Genomic DNA, 22,805 nt, shown 5'->3' on the forward strand with positions numbered 1-22,805 from the left:
GAGCGCATTGGCGGGCGGGCGGGCGTTATGGCGGCGGGGCGGGGGAGAAGGAGCCGATTGGTGAATGCCGGGAAGGAGGGAGGGAGCTCATTGGTGGACACGACGGCCTTGGGGCAGGCAGGAGGGTTCTGATTGGTGGGTACGGCGGCGTTAGGGCAGGCGGCTGCCTCGTCCCGACGCGGCCCCGGCGGTGGCAGGGCGGCGGGAGAGCGGCGCTGTCAGCAGCCATGGGCACCGGGACGGAGCCGGTGGAGCCGCGGCGCGATACGGCAGAGGGGTGAGGCCCTACCCTGCCCCCTGCCCCCCGCCCCCCTCCCCGGGCCCCCGGCTCCCCCCTCACCCGCCGCCTGCTCCCCACAGGAGGGTCTACCTGGACCACAACGCCACCACCCCGCTGGCCCCTGAGGTGGCCCAGGCCGCCTGGGATGCCGTGCACCAGGCCTGGGGCAACCCCAGCAGCTCCCACCCTGCAGGTAGGGGCCCTTGGAGGAGCTGCCGTGTTGGCTCCCTGCTGCGGCTGGGCCAAGCCCTGCTGCCACGGGAGCCCATGGTGGAGCTGCCGGGTCTTGTCCCGCAGGCAGGAAGGCGAAGGAGCTCATCGGCAGCGCCCGGGAGAGCCTGGCGAGGATGGTGGGAGGCCGTCCGGAAGACATCATCTTTACCTCAGGGGGCACGGAGGTGGGATCGGCCACCATCTCTCTGCGGGGTGGCGATCTCCCTTCCCGGGCACACCTGCCTGCCCCCTCCTCACAAGCAAGCAGCCCTGAGGAGGTTGGGGAGGAAGGGTGCTGCGCGCTCCCTCCGAGCCTTCATTTTCCCGTCTCCCTTCCTCTCCCCAGGCGAACAACATGGTGATCCACACTGCCTGCAGGCACTTCCGCGGAAGCCAGGCCAGGCCGGGCGACAGCCGGGGGGTGCCACACATCGTGACGTCCAGCGTGGAGCACGACTCTATCCGCCTGCCGCTGGAGCAGCTGGTGAAGGAGAGTCTAGTGGGTGAGCAGCAGAGGGGCCACAGGGGACAGGTCGAGAACATCTGGCCGCAGATTGGGGTTTGCAAGGGCTTTTTTTTTTTTTTTTTATGCTGGCGATTTTGTGGAGGGGGACGGGCACCCGCTTGCTCCATGATGTTCCCCTTTTCCCCCCTCCAAAGGCACTGACTCCCCACGCGGTGTCCCCATTCCCTCCAGCTGGGTGCGTTACCCTGCTGGCATCCTGCGTTCAAGGTCAGGTTGGACGGGGCTCTGACCAACCCGATCTCAGGGAAGATGTCCCCGCTCATTGCAGGGGGGCTGGACTACATGGCCTTTAAAGGTCCCTTCCAACCCAAAGAATTCTATGATTCTATCCCAAGAGCTGTGGTACTCTCTGTCTCGTGTGCCAGCTGCCCGCACAGCTCTCCTGCTCGCTCAGTGGGGCGCAGGCAGCCCTGGGTGCCGTCGGGCTTCCCAGCAAACCTCAGGCCTTGTTTCTTGGCTTGCAGAAGCCACCTTTGTGGCTGTGTCCCCACGAAGCGGGCGGGCTGAGGTGGATGATGTCCTCGCTGCCGTCCGGCCGACCACCTGCCTGGTTTCCATCATGTTGGCCAATAACGAGACTGGGGTCATCATGGTGAGTCTGTGGGCAGCAAGTGGGACAGGGTGGGGACATCCTCGCAAAAAGGTGCTCGATAAGGGGGAGCAGACGGTCCCTGGGATGCAGACCCTCTTCCCTCCCTCCCGCCAGCCTGTTGTGGAGCTGAGCCAGCGTGTCCGTGCCCTCAATCAGCGGAGAGAGGCGGAGGGGCTGCCCAGGATCCTGGTGCACACGGACGCGGCGCAGATGATCGGCAAGGGGCGCGTGGACGTGCAGGAGCTGGGGGTGGACTACCTCACCATCGTGGGACACAAGGTATGGCCCTGATCACGTGTCCCAGCTGCTGTTCGCCCTCTAAGACATTTCTGTTGGGGTGCCAGGGAGACTTTGGGTGCCCCCCGTAGCTTGATACCTCATCAGCGGCCAAAGTTCTCCTGCTGGATGGTGCTCTGAAGACAATCTTCAGCTGGGTGACAAGGCTCCTGTGAGCCAGGGGGACCTGTTTGGAAGGGGGAGCAGGAGGAGGACAAGGGTGGGGACAGCTCTGCAGCAGCCTGTGCCTGTGAGACAGGCAGGGGTCAGCACTGGAGGGCAGTCGGATTTGGGCAGGAGTACAGGAAGGGGGTGTCTGGCAGTGTCCCCAGCATCACGGCGGCTGTTTCTCCCCACAGTTCTATGGCCCGCGGATCGGCGCGCTATACGTCCGTGGCCCCGGCACCACCACTCCACTGCACCCCATGCTCTTCGGAGGGGGACAGGAGAGGACTTTCCGACCGGGGTAAGGTGGCCTGGAGAGCTGGGCCTCAAGCTGGTGGCCAAATCACACGTGGCTACCCAGTCTGAGCTGAGCTGGCAGCTCTGTCACCTGCCAGCCCGGTGGGGCAGATGGATCCGTGTGTGGGAACTGCAGGAGCCTCATGCACAGGTTTTGCCGTGGGAAGAACCACAGGGTGGAACTGTCTCCTTCCCAACCACCTCAGAGGGGTCCAGGACCCCCTGCCAGCACTGAGGGGTCCCACGCAGGGAATGTCTGTGTCCCAAGATTGGATTTCTGGGCTGGAGAAATGATAACTTACTGCTCCCCCTTCCCTTCCAGCACCGAGAACACCCCAATGATCGCTGCCCTCGGCCAGGTGAGTCGGTTGTGGTCACGAGTGAGCGGTTCCCTGGGGGTGCTGCCTGGCAGAGCCAGCATGGGGACAGCCATCGGTGCTCCCTGCTCATTGGAAGTGACAAACTCAGGGTGTGGGAGGGCAGGTGACCTGTGAGGAAAGGAGAGGGCGCTTTCTGCTGCCAGTCAAAGGAGGTGTTTCTGAGCACTCGCTGCAGGGTTTGCAGCCCTGGCAGTGGGCAGACACATAGCTCACGTGGTGACAGGCACCGAGAGACTGTTGGGGGACAGCAGGGACCTGGCAATTGCAGAGGCTGTTCCTGGGCTGGATTCACATGCTGGGGGCCCACGCAGGGAGGGAGGTGTTTGGGGGGTTTCAAACAGAGCTCTTCTGGGTTTTCTCCCTTCAGGCTGCAGAGTTAGTGAGCAGGAACTGGGAGGCCTATGAGGCTCATATGCGGGATGTTCGGGATTACCTGGAGGCCAGACTGGAGGTGAGCAGACCCAGTTCCTGTTTGTCTCTCCCCTCCCGGGGTCTCATACCCACTCAGGGTGGGTATGTCCCTCTGACCCTAACACCTCCTCATCGGGGCAGAGCTGCTCACAACCCCAGAGCGGTTCACAGCCCTCTTGATTTCTCCAGGCCTCCTTTGGGAAGCAGAGGATCCACCTCAACAGCCACTTTATGGGCTCTAAGCGACTCTGCAACACCACTAACGTCTCCATCCTGGGCCCAGGCCTTCAAGGTAGCTCTTACCCCACTGTTGCCCCGAGAAGATGCCCACGGGAGCCAGGCACCTGTCCCGCTCAGCAGCCTGCGGCTGGAGACCAGCCCGTGGCTTGGGCAGGGAGATGAGGCAGGCAGCGGCCCTCGGGGAGAGCCTGGGCGCTGGGAGACCCGTGCTTGTGTGTGCTGCAGGACGAAGGGTGCTGTCTTGCTGCAAGACGCTTCTCGCCAGCGTCGGGGCTGCCTGCCACTCTGAGAAAGGGGATCGGTAAGCAACCGGCTTTGCCAGGCCCAAGGCGTTCTTTCCAGAGGAGAGTGAGTGGGAGGGAGGGAAAGGGACCGTGGGTGGCTGTGGGCAGTGTCACCTGGAGCAAAGAGGGTACAGAGTTTTCCAGAGGGGTTGAAGGGCTGCGAAGGAGGTTATTGCAGGAGTCACAGCTGGAACGCTTGACTGCTGCTGGGAAGGACTTTGTCCCTCCTGGCTCTGGTGGTCCAGCTGAGCTTGGAAGTACTCTAAATTCCTGGCACTGCCAGAAGAGTCTGCCTTATGTCCCTGTGTGCCTGGCTCACCTGCTCAAGCCCAGTTTGGGTCCAGCGGGCTCCTTGGGGGTGCATGGGGACAGCAGGTGCTTTTGGCCTGGTCTAGAGCGATGTCCTGTAGATGTTGCAGAGCTGCCAGCCCACGGGGACATGGGAGAGATTCCTCCTTGAAGGGGATGAGCCAGGTCCACCATAGGGCAACAAGCCCAGTGGGAGCAGGTGCCTTTAGAAGGCAAGCAGGTTTGCCTGGAGTGCATCTGCAGATGCGCTCCCCCTTAAGGCTTGGCGAAGCTGGCTGGTGATGCATGTGCTTCCTCGGCCTTTGAGTTAAACCCACTCAGCCCCATGTCTGTGTTTCAGGCCCTCCTCCATCCTCCTCAGCTGCGGGATCCCCTACGACGTGGCGCAGAATGCCCTGCGGCTGAGCGTGGGGCGAGACACTACCCGGGCAGACGTGGACCTGGTTGTGCAGGACCTGGTGCAGGCTGTGGCGCAGCTGGACCAGCACCAAGCCCCGTAGGCTCCAGGAGTCACTATTCCCAGCCATCACCCAGGTTCTTGGGATGGGATTGTGCCCTGCTTGGCCCCTGGGTGCTGGCTGCCTGTGTCGGTTTTGGCTCAGGTTTTGGCAGGATTAGTTTTGCGCCTGATCCCTAAGTCGAACTGACACGGACTACAGTTTGTGGTCGTGGATCAGACGTTGGGGAAGCAGTGGCTGTTCGTGGCAGGAGGAGGAAGTGGGATCGCCCGTTTTTGGCAGTGGCGTGCTCTTGGGTCTGCCTGGCTGTATGTCAGTTTGTGCTCACAGGGATCGCGGCGGGGCTGGCACAGCTTTGCCGCATGTGCAGCTCGGGCAGAGAATTATAGAATCGTTACGGTTGGAAGAGACCTTTAAGATCATCGCTGGAGGCAGAGGGAGCTGTGCTGAGGAGGGGGCTTTGGGGCTGGGGCAGCTTGCCAAGAGCTTGCTTGGGACTCTCTCGTCCCCACTGCATGGTGTGGGCGTTCAGGGAGTCTCGCTGAAGGTGCTCCTTGCTTGCCAGCACGTACCCAGCTGGCTGCGTGCACGTTGGCATGACAGAGTTCAAAGCTTGACTCCCTCTGGAGTGTAACAGGCGTGGAAGCTATAGGAGATGGAGCCTTCTGCCCTGGTTGCTTTCCACGAAGGAAGCTTTCCCGCTGTCTTATCCCTCAGAGGAGGAAAGACCACCTGCCCCAGAGGGAAACAAGGAGTTGATAGAAGCACAGCAAGAAGCTGGGCTGGGAACTGCCCTGCCCTGCCCTGCCTTAAGCTGCCAAAGGGGTTTTTGGCTGAGAAGGTGTTGGGCACGGCTTTCCGAGCACAGCATTGTGTTACTTGTTCCCCTTCCTCCCATCCTTCCTACAGGGCAGAGTTCCTGTCGCTGGCTCCACGTGCTCCTGAAGGAAACAGTTGTCACGACAGCCCTAACTGTGCCAGCACCCGAGGAAACGTGTCTTCCCTGCGTGGCCCAGGCGGTCGGACACAAGTGTCACACGGATTAGGAACGTTGCAGTTCAGGCTGACGTGTTGGGGAACGTGGTCTCCCTGGGTATTGACAGGAATAAAAGCGATTGCTGCTGCTGTGGCTTTTTCCCCAAGTAAAATGTATTTTCCGCAGTGTTTTCTGTGGGGAAGCCGGACTGGTTGGGGTCATCTGAGCGATGTCTTTTCCTTCAGAAAACGCTCGTGTCCCAGAACAGAGGCACAGTCTGCTGGAGCGGGGAGGTGCCCGCTGGTCCTGGTGGGTGGGCATGGAGCCCACAGACACAGATTCTGAGATGCTGGTCTTTCTCTTTACTAGCACAGCCAGGAACACTATTTGGAACCGTAAAACCCTGGGGCTTTTTGCAAATCTGGTTTCTAACTGAAGCGTTGGGACCCAAGCACACTGACTTAAAAGTCCCTGGCTGCCTGTCGGGCTGTTAGTGTTACAGCTGCTGCTCATACCTCAAATCTCAAATGCAGTCTTTTCTTTTTCCTTTTTTTAAAATTTTTTTCTCCCCTGCATAATAGTCAAAACCTCTTTTAGAAAAAGTGGTTCCACAGAAAGAATATTGCTCTGCTTCAGGGGTAGATCTTTTATCTAGCATGGACTTGAATAGTTCTCAGGAACCTTTCTTTCACAGCTATGGCACAACTGGAAATCCAATATTTGGGGTTCACTGTCCCCCACGGGAGGTCCGGACTTCCTGCATCTATTCAGACAAACGTAACCACAAAGCACAAAAAGCTTTACTGACTCATTCTTTACACACACAGGAAATGCAAGTTTTAATCACAGAAGTATTAGCGTTACTTCGTTTAGAACATGGCCCAAACCACGACACAGCCAAAGCATAACAATTGTTACAGAGGATACGAATACTCTGGTTGATCACTGTAATGGTTTCACTGTTCGTTTTCCTACTACCACAGCGCACAGGAACAAGACTCACTAGTGAATCCCTCTGTCTCTGTATTGCCTTGTCCAGGGAAGGTGAGGGAGAACTTGGCCTGTGGTGCTGTGGGCCAGCCCGTGTTTCCTCTCACGCACCCTTACCTGCTGGAGACAAATGGCCTGTTCTCATGGGACACAATGTCAAGTGGTTGCACGCGCTGGAAGGAATTCACCTGTCATGGAAATCTGGAGATACCAACGTTGCTACATCAGCTGTGAATTTAAAGAGTAGAGAGAGGACCTGGCCACTACGCTAGAACACGACAGAGCTGAAATACGTTACTTTCACGTGGCCACGCAGCCAGAATGGGACGGCAAAACCACAATTCATTTAATGGAAGAATCCACAATCTCCTGATAATCTTGTCTTCCTAAATTCTTCCAGGACAGTTTGTAACACGCAAGGAAAAAAACACTAACCAAAATAACCGCTCCCCCGACCAGATCATAAGCACCTGGGAAGATCTGCAACACGACAAGCTGCAGGACCATGGCGATGACTATCTCCAGGTGCTGTACGGTGCTGACCAGAGCGGGGTGGAACTTGCTCAGGGCGTAGTAGACCCCCAGGAAGGCTGCTGTGGAGCACAGGCAGATGGCAAGGAGATAGCTCCAGGTTTCTCCATCCAGTGGAACAATTGGTTCTTGAAGTAAGAACATGGTGGATGCTCCCCACACGGTTCCTGTCCAACTGAAGGTGAATAGTGCCGTCCACATGCTGATGTTGTCTTTGATTGACCGATAGACTATCATGGAGAGAGCAGTGGTCAAACCTGCCATAACGGTCATGGTATAGCCAAAAGCTTCCTTCCAGGTGCTCAGCAAAGAGTTTTCCTCCTTAACAATGTTGGGGATCATGACCAGACAAACACCAAACACACTGCCAACTACAGTAATTATGTCTATGTAAGCCATTCCTTCATCTATGAGTAAAAAAGCCAAAATGGCACTGAACACTGTAGTGGTGGCCCTCCACATAATGGTCCCATTGCTGGGGGGAACTATAGAGAAGGAGGTATAAGCACAGGTAATAGAGATGACATTGCAGACCCCATAGAAGAAGAGCCGGAGCCTGTAGCCTTTGGGGCCAAAGGGAGGCTCATGGTAATAACACACAACAGTAACCGACAGCACCTGTAAGACTGAACGGATGAAAATTAACTCTAGGGATGGCACTTTGGAACGATCAGAAATTAATCTTGTAATTAGAGCCACACATCCGTGAGCCACGGCAGATCCAAAAAGGACTACCCACGTTTTCCTCGACTGCAGTATATTTCCTTCAGAAAAATGCTGGGATTGCTCAATCTCATTGGGTTTTGGCAGTTGTGCTGACTGAGGCTTGGTGTCTATTGTACCAAAAAAGGTCCTTTCTCTCTTTTTCCCATCATTCAGTAGTCTTTTCTTAGGATTATCCTCCATAAATACTCCAGTATCTTCATGAAAATCCTCATATCCCTCTTCCCCTGGCTGGGGATAATGAGAAGTATATTTCACTGTTACTGTGTTGGGATGAATTTTCACTCGCTTTTTGACTGGGTATTTTTGGGAAGACGTATCCATTTCCTCAGAGAAATGTCCTGGCCTTAAGAAAAAAACAATGGAGATGCACGGTTATTTTTATCTAATGAATAGCAAGAGATTCATTACTATGTAAAAGCTGTTAAGTGTTTACAAGCTATTTTTATCAACCAAGTCCAAGTACTAGTAGGCTGTTCTTGGTTTTGCTTTAATTTTCCGCTGAGTTACTGCTAAATACCTTTGATAGTTGGGCCATTTGGATCTCCTTAAAGGTCAACCATGGCACTTCACTTTAGTCATTAATTTTTGAAAATGACATATATTCTCATTACATGCAGTACATATATTGCATTCTAGTATATTCTTATCCTAATGAGAAAGTTCTCTTGCTAAGCTTTTGGGACAGTAAATACCCTGTAATTATGAATTATGCTCATTGTTAATTGCTTGCTCACGTTAAAAGATTAGGGAAGGAATTTGGCTGGAGGAGATGATAGCCTTGTTTCTAAACTGACAGAGAGCAGCACAGGGAAAATAGGGAGTATCCCTGAGCCAGGCAGCATAGTTAGCATATGAATAAACAACACATTTTTGAACAATACTTTGGAAGTGTTAAAAATGCCTTCTTCTTTTCACATCCTTTTATTCCAGTAATTGATTCTGCAACAGATTTGTTCTTCAAATCTGATTTTTTAAATTTTTTTTTTGAAATGGGGAAAATTGAGAAGGGCTGATCCAGACCGCTAATCAGACCTTCCCGTGGCAGACATTTAACAAACAAAGCAACGAACCCACCACCCTTCTTTCTCCTACACTGCTTGGTCTCTGCCGCTGCCGGCACGAGCAGCCTGCCCGCAGGGAGCCCACCTGTGGCCTTAATTCCCGCCAGCTCTCCATTGAGCGTGCCATCACTGTCCGCAGGCCCAGTGTGACAGCACTGGGTCAGTTTAATTCAGGTACGGGGATGCCATTACTTTTTTTCCGCAAGCGCCCTCCACCATCTGTGCAAAGACCCGTTCCAAATGAAGTGGCAGCAGGAGAAACGCAGCCTTCCCCACCTTCTGTCTGCCCCAGCAAACAAACATATGCAGACCTTACCTGCTACCCAGAGATTTAATCCCAAGGCAGAAGGGGAAAACACCTCTCGGTCATCTACATCTTCGTCCGGGTGTCTAAATAGGAACGGGAGATGCTCTCAGATATCATTCAGGAAAGGTTACAATCATCTCAGCACAAAAAGTAATACCCAAGGGAGGCACGAAACGTTCTGCTTGATTTTCAAAGCTAAACATTTGAGAAGCTCTGTGAGGCCATGTTCTTCGGGAACCGGCAACCCTGGTGCATCATTATGAAAACACGGCCACCACAAAGCCCAAAACACTTGTAGTGGAAAGCAAGCAATCAGTGTAATCTTGCTAAAACCACTCCTCAGCCATCTCTCAGAACTATTATTGATGGAACTAATCCAAAGAAGGAGCAGTGGTTTTGTTGAGTGGAAGGTTCCTACAGCTTAATAACCAAAAAATTCACTTGCCCTCTGTCCTGTCTCACCAGCACTGCGGAGGAGAGGATGCGCAGGAGGATCCATCCTCCTGATCCATCCATCCCCAGGAGCTGAGCTCAGCCCTGGTACGGACAACCCTGAAGCCCCACTCCTTAAGGAGTACCCAAGCACCAGAGCAGGTGGGTCCTGAAGGTGCAAGACCACGGCCAAGCGCACAATCAGGCTGAACATGCAATAGCTCTTCACAGAAATTCTTTAAAAATATCACGGCCAGGTTCAGCCTTGGCATTTTCTCCACTGGTGATGGTGATGCCAAGCACTACCTCTGTCTCCTGGCAAAAATAATTTACATAAGAATGGGACATTCTTCCTGGGAGTGGGGAGAGGGGCGGGCACCCAGTCCTGGCTCTGGAGGAAGGCAACTGGACCAGTCTGGACCTGCACAGGTAAGCGAGGGATCCTGCGGCACCACCTTACTCCTGCTTTGGCAGACTACTCTCCCAGCCCTGAGATACCTCACTGAAGCAGAGATCCGCACACCTGAGAGGGTCCGAGGACAAGAAACACCTTTGTCTGCTCAGGAGGCCCCCTCTTAGCACTCCCCCCGTTCATGTTTCTGCTGCCAACCCATTTTCAGCAGAGCTCAGCTGGAAAAACAAAAGCGTACCCAGTACGCCACTAAATGCTGGCGGAGTACTCCACAGTGCCCATTAACGTACAGCTTGGATACTGCAAGGAACTTCCGAAGAAACATCTGAAACGAGCGAGGAGAGTAAATAAAAGAGAGCAAGAGCCGGTAACAGCCGCACTAGTGGGCAGTTGGAACAACCCATCAAACATTTAAAAACACCCTACCAGAAATCTAACCCATTCTCACCCACTACTTGCACTTTTCCTTCAGGTAAATTGTTAATTTGATCCTTTTAACGTGCAAATGCAAAATGCACTGAATGAGTCCAGGAAGGCAGCACTTCTCACAAGCACAGCTTTTCCCACCTACCATTGTCATTGTGCTATAAATCCACAATTCTGCCTTGCTGTCCCCACATCTTAAAAAAAACAACATTAAGATCTGCTCGATTTAAGTCACAATATATGGCTCGGGAATAAAACAAGTGGGAGGAAAAGAAGACAAAAGGTGCACAACAGGCATTATTAGAAGAGTGACAGTGGATCTAGCCTGTATAAAATCAGTCATTTCACTAAGAAACGGCTGAGTAGATGCTGCAACTACTGGTTCAGGAAAACAAAACCAAAATAACCCATTTTTTTACCACTAGCATGCAACGGTAACTTTCTTGCTTCCTGAGTTTAGATTACATTTTCTTCCAACAGATATAGAAAAGGGTGTAGAAAAGAGGTGAAATGCAGTTGCACATTGAGTGCTGGACCTATGTAATGTATTCAGAGACCTCTCAGGGGGAAAACAATAGATCACGAGCACATAGCTCAAAATGGCTGTCCTACTGTATTCCCTCCAGTGTTCTTCAGCGCTAAAAATGCTAACAGCTGGAAGGGCTGGAAAGTGGAAGAGGCAAACGCATAAGAAAAGAGAAAGGCAGGAGGTGAGAAGTAACAAAGAACAAAAAAATAAGAGGCGTGCTTAAAGCAAGATTTAATTTCCTCTGCTAAAATATTGAGCCTATGACAAATGTTATGGCAACTCTCACACAGTAGCTTTATTTGTACTCTTTGGTGACCTTGCTTTTCTTAACCAGTGAGAAGTTCAATGGAGACTGAGATTAGTGCCTATCCCAAATCCATTGTTTGTCCCTGACACAAATTTAAAATAAACCAAAATCAGCATAGCCTATGCAGAAAACATGCTACTTCTCTTTCTGCTAGTGCCTTTTGTGGAGACCACATGAAGTTTTTGTTTTTCTTCATAGCTGGAAACATAAAGCGGTTTATTTCCATTTCCTATGAAAAGCATAATTTGATTTTGAATCAGGTTGAATACAAGGCTGAAGATTAAGCACTACGCAAAATTCTCATGCTATATAACAAAACAGACATTCCCAATCCCAACAACAACCCATTTAAATTACCAGCCTATGGAAATCACCCACTGCCAAAGCGTGAACCCCGTTTTCCCATGGGTGAACAAATAATCACAATGGATTCAATAAATGTCACAAATCATTAACGGAATACACACCATGATCTCTTTTAAAAGAAAAAAAAAAACAAAACACTCCCCTGCTCACCCCCAGTCACTACACATATGCTAATTAGTAAGATAGAAATAGTGATTATATGCCACTTCACTACTGGGGGGGTGGGGGGAGGCTGAGCCGGGCCTGAAAGAGTCAAGGTTTTGATGGCTGACCGGTGATTCTAATCACCAATTTTCAATAAACTCACAGAAAAATACTCTCATCTTCTCTCAGATTCAGCCAAAATCAGTCAGCCGACTGATATGTTATTACGACAGATTTGCAGACATGACAATTACAGTCCTTACAAAATCGAAAATGAGAAACAGCTATTCCCGTGCTCTGAAAGGAGGCCTCGCAGCTCCTTTGCCTATTCTTTAGAAAATCCCCCGAATCCTGATCAGGTTAGACTGAGACTACCAGAGGGCTGTAAGCAATCTCTACAGGAGAACCACAGACTGGCAATTTCCTCTGACTATTATATGTACGAAAGACCCACTCCATCCCTACACAGCCATGTAACTGACTGAACTCGTCCCACGCTCGCTAAGCACTTCCCTGACTTCTCACAACGCAGGTTTTTTCTTTTGATTCCTTACCAGGCGCAGGAAAATCTCCTAAATTCCTGTTTCAGCACCTTCACCATTAAGCCACCTCAACCTTGCTGGCGATTCTTTGGTGCTTGATAGTTCACGTGTCACAGGATCTACGCTTGTGATGTCTGACTCGTGTAAAACAACGTGAACCGAGGGGGAAGAAAAGGCAACATAAGGTGCACAGCAGGCAATTAAATGTTGGTATCGCTGAAACAGCTGACATTTCTGCTAGGCTTTTAAACTATTTGATAAGGCGCACGCTGGAAAATCAGAGTACCTTTATCTTTTTAGCCAGATGGTCTGACTATCTCAATCAATTTTATTAAATATATATGCATAGAAACCCAAGTCTGTATTAAAATTTAATGAATAATAAAAGGTATTTAAGAAAATGAAAGGGCAATGATATGAAAGGAGTCTTTAGTGCTTAAGCACAAGAGCAAATGTTAGACACAAACCAACAAACCGGTATCCCATGTCTCCAAATTAACCGAGTCACGTCCAACAGCACTGCCTGAGGGAAGAGCCAGTACACCCTTTGCAGAATTCAAATATAAACCCTACACGCAAGCCCAACCAATTGTCAGAACGTTCTTGGTGATATTTTGCTGCCCAAAACACAACCCCTATTTGCGCTAGTGATGTCCCTTAGAAAAAGCTAGCTCGCTAGAGCTGCCACACGCAATTCCAATGGGAATGTGTGTGTGACAGCTTTTAATTTCCCTTGCTTTCACTGACCTATTCTCTTGCTGTGTAAGGGCTCCAAACGTGTCCGGTTCCACGAAAAAAAATAACTCTTAATTTCTGCATTCAGGTCCGTTGCCTGCTGCAACTGCTCCCTCTGCAGCAGCGACACTCGCATTGACCGATTTTGGGAAGAAGAGCTACTTTGCCTGCAAACTTCCCGTTCCAGAAACCCTCATCCGAACAAATCCCCTTGAGATCGGAATTCCAGGCAAGGTGTGCGGGGGGGAAAGAACAGAAAAAAACGCCTCAGCACTTAAATACAGTCTCCTACAGCCTAAGAAAACGGCTTGGCTCGGCAGAAGGTCTTGTAACGGGCTGAAAAAGAGCACGAAAAGGCACGTTCAGGTTTACTAGAACAGATTACGAGTTAAGATTTATTTTAAAGCTTACTGCTTTTGGTCTTCTCCCATATAAAAAGTCTCTGCATAAAGCCAGGGAGGGCAGCAAGCCGGTGTGGGGAGTGGGGGGGACAGCCGGGGCGGGACACGGGAGTTGAGCCCAGGGGACGGCGCAAGTTGCGACGGCAACTATCGCGACAGCACCAGCGGAGAGCGGACACCCGGCAGAGGGAGCAGGGCACCCCGAAGGAGAGCACGGCCAGCGGGATCAGCCCGGCTTAAAAAAAAAAGAAAAAACAACCCCCAAAACCAAACCCCCCCCAAAAAAAACCAGCGGCCGGAGGGAGCGTCGGCCCCGCGGGGCGGCCGGGGCAGGGCTGCCGCCTCGGCGGGCGGGACGAGGGGCCTCCGCCGCCCCCCGGGCTCCTTCCCCGCCAGGCCCTTCCCTCGGCCCCCGCTGCCAGACTCGCCCCCAACGCTTACCGGTGTCCGAACATCCGCCGTCGCCTCACCGCCGGCCCTCTGCCGTCGCCTCTCCCATGGCCGGGAGGCTCCCGGCCCCCCCCCGCCCTCCCTCAGCCCACCGGCCGCATCGCCACCCCGGCCAGGGCGATGGGGGCCTGGCGAGGTGCCGCCGCCTCACGGATCGCGGCCCGGCCCCGTTCTGTCGCGACAGACGCCCTCCTCCCCGCCTCCTCCGACACCTCCCCCCCCACAACGGTTTCCCGTCACCCTGGCGACGCCCCGCCTCCTCACAGCGGCGGGGGGGGGCGCATGCGCGGCGTTTTCGCGCGAAAGACGTTTGCGGCGCCCGCGTGCCCCCCCCCCCCCCCCCCTCCATCACCCCCCTCCTCTCCCTCCTCCCCTCCCTCCCTTCACCCGCTTGGCGGCGGCGGCGGCGGGCGGGCGGTCAGTGTCGGCGCGGGGCCGCCAGGGGGCGCTGTGTGTCCGGCGCGCGGCGGCGGCTGCGCCATTGGCGGGTGGGAAATGCCGCCAGATGGCGGTTTAGGATTGCGGCTCCGCTGAGCGCGGCCCCCGCCGGCGCCGCCGCCGCCGCCCCGGCCCCGGCCCGCCACCCGCCCGGACCCCGCCGCGCCCAGCCGCTCCGCAGGCTCACGGGGTTGCCCGGCCCGGCAGCGGCGCGGCCAGGTGAGCGGGGCGCCCGGGGGAGGGAGGGCGGGAGGGGAGGGAGGGCGCTGAGGCGCCGATCCAAGATGGAGGCGCGAGGGGCGGGGGCAGCGGGCCGGGGCCGCTCGTTCGCTCGCTCGGTCTCCGCGGCGGCCGGGCCGGGAGCGGGCGCTGCCCGTGCGAGGAGAGAGGAGAAGGGGAGGGGAGGGAAGAGGAGGCGGCGCGGGGCGGGGCGGCTCCTGCCGGAGCAACGGGTCCCCCGGGCGCGGCGCTCTTCGCCGCCATCTCATTGTCCCCGCCGGGGCTGCCGGGGGCGCCGGGCCGAGCTCGGCGGCCTCTCCCGCTGCCGGGCCTGCGCCCCGCTCCGGGCGGGCGGCGGCGCTCCCTGCTGCGCGGCCCAGGCCGGCGGGGGCGGCGGGGGATGCTCGGGCGGAGCGGGGGTGGCGCTTCCGCCGTGCGGGGCACGCTGGCGGCGGCGGCCCCCGGCCGGCCCGGGCACGGCGGCGGCGGAGTTGGTGCCGGTGGCCGCGGGGAGGGAAAGTTGCGGGATGATGCGGGGGGGGAAGCCCTGTTCGGCCCGACCCGCCGCCAGGGCCCGGCCCTGGGGGAGGGCGGTCTGAGCGCCCGGGCCGCCCCAGCGCCTGCCGGGTCTGGCTGGGGTCCAGGGTGGTGGTGGTGGTGGTGAGGGGGGGGGCTGCAGCCCCTCGGCCCACTGCTCCTGGTGATTATCCCCGAGTTGGTGGTGCTGTGGCCCCCGGGCGAGGGGGCAGCGGTGGGGCGGGCAGCCCGCCTGGCCTGGCCTGTCCAGGGGGTGAGAGGCCGCTCCTTGGCCTGTGGAGGTGGGGGGGACGGACAGAGGCCTGTCAAGGAACAGTGGTGTCTCCCCCACCTTTGGGGTGGGAGAAGCAGGGTGGTGAGGTTGGACCGGCTGGTGGCCCTGGAGCTGGAAGCGTGGCTGTGGAGAGAAAGCTGAGTTGTGGGCAATGCCTTCTGGCCGGTGCTGGGACGTGGCGGGATGAGGCAGAAATGCCCAAGCTGGGGTCCGGAAATGTCAGACAGCAAAAATAGCAAGGGTTCTGCTTGGTAAGGAAGAGTTCTGCAATGGGTGCTGGTGACTTGGTGACTGGCCCGTGCTGGGGAGTGGTGGGCAGCCACACTGGGCTTTCTGTGTCTTCCTGGTGTTGGGAGTGGGGAGCGCGAGCGGTTGTGTTTGGGATGAAGTGTGACTTGGGAGAAGGAAGGTGGTCGTAGTATCCATAGAGCAACTTAAAGGGATGTGACTGCCAACATCAGTGTCAAAAAGCTTAGTTTCTGGTAAGGCAGTGTGAGTTTAATTAAACAAAATTGAGCTGCTTTATAAGTATTGATTATTTCAGTTGTGTTCTACACAATTTTGTGGTACTTGTAGCTCTATAGAGTTAGTCCAGTAATAGCATTTATTAAGTTGTTGAGTAATGAAGAGCCTTCTCCAGCTAACACCGCTGTCACAACTGTTCTTAAATTGTGTCGGGTGCTTGGCGTGATGGATGGCATTAATATCTGGGTTCAGATATCTTAAGACTTGCTTAACTTTTCCATGTTATTACACTCGTGATAGGGGTGGTACAGGAGGAGGATTAGTCCAGATTTTCTAGATCCAAAGCAGTTTTGCCTTGTCTAGTGAGGTTTTTTTTGGTTCATCTGTAGATAGCAAGGTCATTCGATGAGCTTTTCTATAGTATAATCCATCAATCCATGAAGAAATCACTGGGCCAGAAAGCAGTAGATAGCTTGTCTGTCAAAAGGTGTCCAGACTATGGGAAGAAGCTCTTACTTTTATGGAACTAGAGGCTGGATTTTTCTTTCTTTCTTTCTGGCTCAACTGGGATGAATTTTTGGTGGACGGCCTGAGAAAGCACACGTAGTGGGTGCAGAGGTTTTTGAAACGGCAAGCCAACCCGTGATGCAGCAGGATTTCCTGGTGAGCAGGAGCGGAGGGGCTCACTCCGGGGTTATGATTCATCTGAGAGGATGTAATTTTTACTGGCTGCTCAACACAGAGCGTTCAGTTGAAATTCTTGGTTGCTACTGCTGACGGACACGCTTGTGGATTTACGGCAGTTGGAAGGGGTGGTGGAAAATGGTACTTTTCTGGAGCTGAATGACCAGCTAGTGCCAGCTGTGGAGGTTCAAAGCGCACCTCTCCTACAAACCCTGTATTTAAGGACCGGAGCACGTGGCACTTGGCAGCTCACGGTCTCTGGTGGTTCCTAACGTTTTACAAACGTGCTGAAGTTGATAAATTCACGATGAGAGACAGCATTTATGGCCAAACGTCCACACACAATGTGCTGTGGATAGAAGTTGCGAGAGCAGCTGAAACCCCGGTATTAGAGCTTTGTGACCGGGGTCTCCAAGCTTTTCAGCTGCTGTCTCTGTCCATATCCTGCCCTTTGTACTCTGCAAATTTTTCCGTGACATCTACTGAAGCTGCAGTGCACCTTTTGATAGTTGAGAAAGTTTGTGAACGTGTGGATATTTGAAAACATAATATATTTATTTGAACATAAATATTTGGAGGCCATTGAAAAAATTAGTTACTTGAGAATTTCAGAAACTCAACAGGTGACTATTTTTTATTTGAAAGAACCCTTTTCTAAAGAAGAACACGTACCTTAAGTTTGCACTGGTGACTTTGGATTCTTTCCTTTCTTTCCCTTCATTGCAAAGACTTGCCCTGATATAAGGTGGCTGAATACCGGTATTTTAAATACCATTTTAGTAGGCAGTGAGCCCATAGAAGTGTAAGATGCAGCAGGGGAGAAATGCTTAATTGTGATGACTTTCTAAGAAAAATCATTTTACTGGGATAAGAACATGTCTTTATTGTGACATCTGTAAATTGTTTTCTGGCAAAATGCACAAAAGACTAACGCCCTGCTGGGAAGTTTAAAGTGCGACTTCTGTAGTTCACACATGAGGTACTGAAAGCAGCAAACTTGCCCTCTTGTCCACTTAAGTTGTGCAGGAATGTTAAAGACTAAATTTGGATGCAGTGCTATTGAGTGGGTGTTCGGCCTCTCCGAGATCTGGCTCTCCCCGTTCTGCGCCTTGAAGTGCCTGAGTCTTGGGGTGAGGCTCAGGCTTCTGACGCTTGGAGCCAAAACCAGAAGGTGATGCTGAAGTGTGGTGCCAAGATAAGGATGGGGCCGTATATAAATTCTGGTGTGCTGGCTTCAGGAATTAAAATACCAACCAAAATCTGTAAGATACTTCATGCTTTTTTTTTAAAGCTTTGGGGGGTTTTGCTTGGAGTCACTCAAATTTATCATGTGGCACTCTGAAACTCTCCCGTTGTGGATTGCCGTCTCCTCTTGCTTGCTGTGCCACCGCGTTTGCTCATTTGGCTAAAAATAGAAAGGAGTAGACTTGGTTTTCTTTCTTGGAAGAGAAGGAAAAACCCTACAAAGTTTGAGTTCTCCAGCAGATAATTGTTTCGTCATTTCTATCTAGGACATCTAGAAATATGCCTTATTCTTATCAATATTTTGCTTTTCCAAACTGATTTAACTTTGTTGGTCTGGGTGTTGAACGTGTAGTCAGAATACAAAGACACATTTCTTCTTTCCTCTAGAAAATAAGGGGTTGAGAGAACATTATTATGACCCTCCGTTGCAACTTTTCAGTCTGAAAATATACTTCCAAAACCAAGGGTTGTTTTGGGAAGGTCTGCGCTAATTTTTTTCAAGGTAGATACCACCTTCAGCTGGCTGGAAGAGCTGAAGAGAAGGAGCTGCGGAGGGAATCTTTTCCTTAGTTCTGATTTTGTAGCTACTTGCTGATTTCTGACATGTCCTGTTGAACATCTGAGTGTGGGTAATGATTTCACCGCTTGACCTCGTAACTCGGATCCTTTCGTTAACGGAACCATGCTCCTGGTTTTGATAGTTTTGCCACCTTTCCTCATTTGCATCTCTGCAGGTGTTTTAGTACTTTGGAAAACGCTTTTTAATAATAACAGTATGCTTGAGATAGCGGGATGCCTTCGACAGTAGATTCATCAGGGTGTCTTTGCTGAGCCCAAACTGTAATCACGTGTATCCTGTTTTGAACTTGTAGGTTCAATTTATCAACTTGTTAAATTTGGTAACTCTGCTTTCATATTATGCAATCTCCAAGCCACCTATTTTGGAAGAAAATCCTCATTTATAGCTACGGGTAATTCCATATTTAGTACAAATGGTGCAAATGCAAAGTTTTTCATCCCTTCAGGCATCCGACTTTGATACGTGCTGCTCTCTAGGTACGCTAAGATGGAGAGCTCTGGCTCACCACAAGCTGCCAAATGCTCCTTCCATGGTTGTGATGCTGGTCCTGCCTGGGGTGGATTTGCAGTCTCAGTCTTAAAAAAATGCAAAAAAACATTGGTTGCATGATTATTATGTGGTGGGACAGGCTTCTCAGCCACGGTTGCCAGCATTATTAGACACATGAGCTTGATGTGGGAGTGTATCCCGAGTTCCACTCACACAGTTATTAATCATTTATTGCAGAATTAAGAGAAAGAGTTTGAATTCTTAAGCCTGTCCTCCCTCAGGTGAAAGACAAGTTGTTTTCAGGTGGTTCCGGAAAGTGATGTTTTACTAGAGAGCAGCATAAGGCAACATCCAGCCAGCTGTGTTCCTTGCTGTGCAGGATTTCAGTGGAACGTGTGCTATTTATTCTATAAATAAGTCTAATGAGTTTATATTCTGTAACTCTGCATATAGCATACTTGTATTATATTGGCAGGTTAGCTGAGTGAAAACAGTGTGACGGATTTTTCAGCTCCTAGGAAAACAATACTTCTTTGTAGAGTTACATAGGAATAGGCCTGTGTGTCAAAAGTACTTCTAAATGTCAAATATTTTTCTACAATAAAATAATAAAAAACCAAACCAGTTGATCTCAGATGCATTTTTTCATGTACTAGAGCGTGGCATGTGGTGGTGTTTTTTGAAACAAAAATCAAATGGCAAGCTGAGAATCTGTTTGCTCTCCCTCACATGAGGGTTTCTCTCTCCTTTTAAGGGTTAGAATCCCCAAGGACTAGGAAGATACCAATGTGTTAGTGTTCATGAGCGGAAAATAAAACTTCATTTGCAAAGGGGTAAAGAATTCCATCTTTAATGAGTGATAGATATGCCAGTTTTGCATTGTGATTTTCTTAGATCTGCTCTCTAGGATCACAAGAGCCTGTTCCTGCTGGTGGAACTGCAGGAGATGGTTGAGCTGATCTGCCGGTCGAGAGGAATCTTTCTCCACAGCCGCATAGTTCTTCCCTTTCCTTCGTGCTAGAGCTGCTGCTGGCTTGACCTTTCCCTCAGCTGGTTGAATTCCCCTACCCAGTAAAACCCATCTGCTTGGGAAGGGGTAGTTTTCTGCCAGGTGAACAAATTGCATCAGGCCATCAGAGTTAGGTGTTGCTAGAGGTGATGCAAGGTCAGTGGCAAGAATATTTTGATGGAAAAAAATGGTTCTGGAGATCGAGACCCTTTCTTCTGCAGGTGGGAGATTCAGAGTGGCTCAGCTGTGTGCGCTTGGCCTGAGTGGCAGTGTTGAGTGCGGAGCCCATCACCGTGTGTGTAAAGCTGGGATTCCTGCGGGTGACTCTTACCTGTACCGAATTCCCTCTGGCAGCTTTGCTGTCTGTAGCCTGTCTTAGTTCTTTGCGGCTGGTCCTGTCTGCCTTACCATGAATAACTTGGCGTTGTCACCTCCTTCTCCAGATGTAAGCATGGCTCAAACAATTTGGGCTCCAGCTTGTTTTCCTGTGGGACTTCACTGGTGGCCTTACTCTATTGTCAGAAATGGCCATTTGTTTTGCTCTTTGTTTCCTCTCTTTTAACCAGATAACCTATCCATGCAATGCCTTTTATTGCCACAGTGGCTTGATTTCTTTAAGAGCCTTTTATGAAGAATCTTGTTAAATGTCTCTTGGAAATGAAAGGCTTTATCGAGTAGAGTCCATCAGTGTGTGGGTAAGGGAGATGTAGAGAACTTCTGTAGGTTTGTGGAACTTTCCCGTACAAATGTGGGGTTGATTTCCCCATCCAAATGCTGCTGTCTATTTAACTGTCTCCTGATCCATCTTCTAGAATAGTTTCTACTAAGTTAGCCTCACTAGGCGCCAGTATCACAAAGTATCAGGTGAGAGAGCAAACAGGATTATAAATCGTGCTCAAGAGTAAGCACTGCTTCAAGCAGTAGAATTTTTTGAAGGCTGTTTTCTTTTGATTCACTCTCACATGGCTTCCTTGGTGTCTAATAATTTTGTTTTTCCTGTATCCTTACTTTAATAGGACGCTGCTTGGGGGAGAGGAATTAAGAATCTCTCTTCTAAGAAATGAATATTTTTAAAAATGTAGAGGAATTTATATAGCTGGGGACAGCCGTTTTCCTGAGTTCAGTGGAAATTGGTCCAGGGACTGACAGTTATTGTTAGTGGGAACTGGGGAAAAGGACAGAGAGAAGGATGTGCACACAGAATACAGTCGTGTACGCCTGTTTGTTGGATACTGAGCTTAAAAAAAAAAAAAAACCAAAACAAAAGAAGACGGTTGCAGTGATACTGTAAAACAAATAATATGGTACAAGGAGTGCAGGTCACCACTGTAGGGATCATCCTTGCTTACAGAATTTAAGGGTCTGCCCGCCTTTTGGCTATTCCAGACACTCAGTGGTCTGTGACACGTGTGTTCTGATGCACAGAATGCTCTGGGAAGGAAAGTGTGAGTGAAGACAGAATTCAAATGTTAAGGAGAGCGACCGAGCCTTTTGAAGGGCTTCTCTGAAAGATTGCAACATTTTGGGTACTCTGTCCTTTTAGTTACAGACCATGGTTTGTTTATTCTTCATCTCCTTTCTATTCCAGACTTCCAGTGGTTTTCTTCAGCTCTTTGAGACTTTTTCTATTTTAGCCCTAACTGATTGTTCTGCTTGTATTTACATAAATCAAATAAAATCATCTATAATGTGTCCTTTCTCATCCCTCTAAAAAGGGTTGGTATAGTGGGTCAGAAGAAATGGCATAATTTCTATGGGTTTGTGCATGTCTCTTGACTTCCCCAGTCACACAGGTGATTTTTTTTCTCTTTAATATGTATTGTTTGTGTAAGCTCCGTTTGGAACAGTTTTCTCTGCCAAAGTGTTAAGATGGAGCTGAAATTTAATTCACGTTCCAAAATGTTTCAGGGAATTTTTGAACAGAATTATTATGCTATTGTACAAGATGCTGGATGCATTCAGAACCTGAAGAGGAAGAGACACGCGGAATACTGTACGATTTAATTAAAAATGGCCAATCTGAATTAGGGCAGTGCTGTGCATTTGCTGAGGTGGAAGAGAGGAGGAGGGTAGGTTGGATGGCAGTGAGATCTTGCGGTTGGGTCCTATCAAATATTCCCACAGTTGGAGTGTAACAAATGGAACTGTCGGAGTGGAACAGAAGGAAGGAGACTGTTCTGTACAGCCTGTCCCATGGCATGAACATTTCCTCACTCTTCTAAGCACTCACTGTTAAAAGCGAGTAGGAAAACACAGGCAATGGAGTTAGTCAAATTTCAGGTAATGACCTATGCTGTCAGCACTGTCAGAAAAGGAATTGGAAATTAAATGCCTCGCTTCTCGCATTTTTCTTAGGGTGTTTCAATACTGTACTGTTATGCTTAGTTTTCTCCCCAAAAGAAACCAGAGAAGCTGCTTGTGTTTGTTTTTTTTTTTTCCTTTGCAAAAGAAAGCTTGTTGGGGTGTGTGTGACTGTTGAGCACCGGGGTTAGGGACTGAAAGCACTGGTGGTAGTTGTCCTATGTAAATTCTCATTGCCCAAGGCGGCTATTGAATGGTGAACTTCTTGTCTTTGAGTTGAAATGTTTGTTAATGTCATCTCCATTAAAGCTGGTAAAGCAACCTTTTTCCATTGGTGCCCTACTTTTACTGCTTTCTCACTGCTGTTCGTGGGTTTAGAGCGCGCTGGTGTCCAGGTAGAAAGTTGAGAGGGAGAAGAGGAAGGTGTCAGGGAGGAGTAAGAATCAAGGGAAAGCAAAGTGTCACATTTTGGGGGCGAAGGGAGGAATTGCCAGCTGAAACTGCTAAAACTTGAAGGTGTATCCTTTTCAAAACCTTCAGAATATTTTCTCCGAGACCTCTGCCAGGCCTTTCAGGAGTGTTGTCATTCACCAGCATCATCTGTAGCATTCGTGCAGAACTTGGAGTCTCTCTCTGTGTAATGCCAGGGTATACCACCAGAATTGTCTGTGGTAAATCTGGAGGTATTGCTAGGGTACGTCACTGATGTAGTTAATTTTATTGTGAAATACACAGCTAAGAATAACGCTTTCGCATCTTAACTTGCCCATAAATTTTTTGGCAGTCAGCTCCTTTGTT

General features: G+C 51.0%; 2 protein-coding genes across 4 annotated transcripts; one reads left to right on the plus strand and one right to left on the minus strand.

Moving 5' to 3' along the window:
- Window positions 1-134: 134 nt before the first annotated feature.
- On the plus strand, window positions 135-8,527 carry SCLY (selenocysteine lyase). 2 transcript variants are annotated; one of them, XM_074153270.1, is made up of 13 exons: window positions 144-277; window positions 361-473; window positions 578-678; window positions 840-996; window positions 1,484-1,611; window positions 1,726-1,890; window positions 2,247-2,353; window positions 2,672-2,708; window positions 3,097-3,180; window positions 3,330-3,432; window positions 3,606-3,681; window positions 4,314-4,507; window positions 5,341-8,527. In XM_074153270.1, the coding sequence occupies exons 1-12, from the start codon at window positions 228-230 to the stop codon at window positions 4,471-4,473; spliced, it is 1,281 nt and encodes a 426-aa protein (XP_074009371.1). In that variant the 5' UTR covers window positions 144-227; the 3' UTR covers window positions 4,474-4,507; window positions 5,341-8,527. The 2 variants fall into 2 exon arrangements, with proteins under 2 accessions (XP_074009370.1, XP_074009371.1); XM_074153269.1 differs by lacking the exons at window positions 361-473; window positions 578-678 and having other exon boundaries at window positions 135-277; window positions 4,314-4,469; window positions 5,341-7,372.
- On the minus strand, window positions 5,979-13,346 carry SLC35G2 (solute carrier family 35 member G2). 2 transcript variants are annotated; one of them, XM_074153271.1, is made up of 2 exons: window positions 13,327-13,346; window positions 5,979-7,997 (listed from the first exon to the last, which is right to left on the minus strand). In XM_074153271.1, exons 1-2 carry the CDS (start codon window positions 13,344-13,346, stop codon window positions 6,740-6,742), a joined length of 1,278 nt encoding a protein of 425 aa, XP_074009372.1. In that variant the 3' UTR covers window positions 5,979-6,739. The 2 variants fall into 2 exon arrangements, with proteins under 2 accessions (XP_074009372.1, XP_074009373.1); XM_074153272.1 differs by lacking the exon at window positions 13,327-13,346 and adding an exon at window positions 9,032-9,092 and having other exon boundaries at window positions 5,979-7,992.
- Window positions 13,347-22,805: the final 9,459 nt, after the last annotated feature.

Source organism: Numenius arquata, chromosome 9, assembly GCF_964106895.1.
Source record: "Numenius arquata chromosome 9, bNumArq3.hap1.1, whole genome shotgun sequence".
Classification (NCBI taxonomy): Eukaryota; Metazoa; Chordata; class Aves; order Charadriiformes; family Scolopacidae; genus Numenius; species Numenius arquata.

Excerpts from the sequence above, each read along its gene's own strand:
- SLC35G2 (XM_074153271.1), bottom strand. The coding sequence starts at position 13,346 with ATGGGAGAAGACCAAAAGCA. Across the intron at positions 7,998-13,326 it reads ATGGGAGAAGACCAAAAGCA|GCCAGGACATTTCTCTGAGG; the intron begins GTAAGCTTTAAA and ends TTTTTTCTTAAG.
- SCLY (XM_074153269.1), top strand. The coding sequence starts at position 849 with ATGGTGATCCACACTGCCTGCAGGCACTTCCGCGGAAGCCAGGCCAGG. Across the intron at positions 997-1,483 it reads GGTGAAGGAGAGTCTAGTGG|AAGCCACCTTTGTGGCTGTG; the intron begins GTGAGCAGCAGA and ends CTTGGCTTGCAG. Across the intron at positions 3,181-3,329 it reads ACCTGGAGGCCAGACTGGAG|GCCTCCTTTGGGAAGCAGAG; the intron begins GTGAGCAGACCC and ends TGATTTCTCCAG.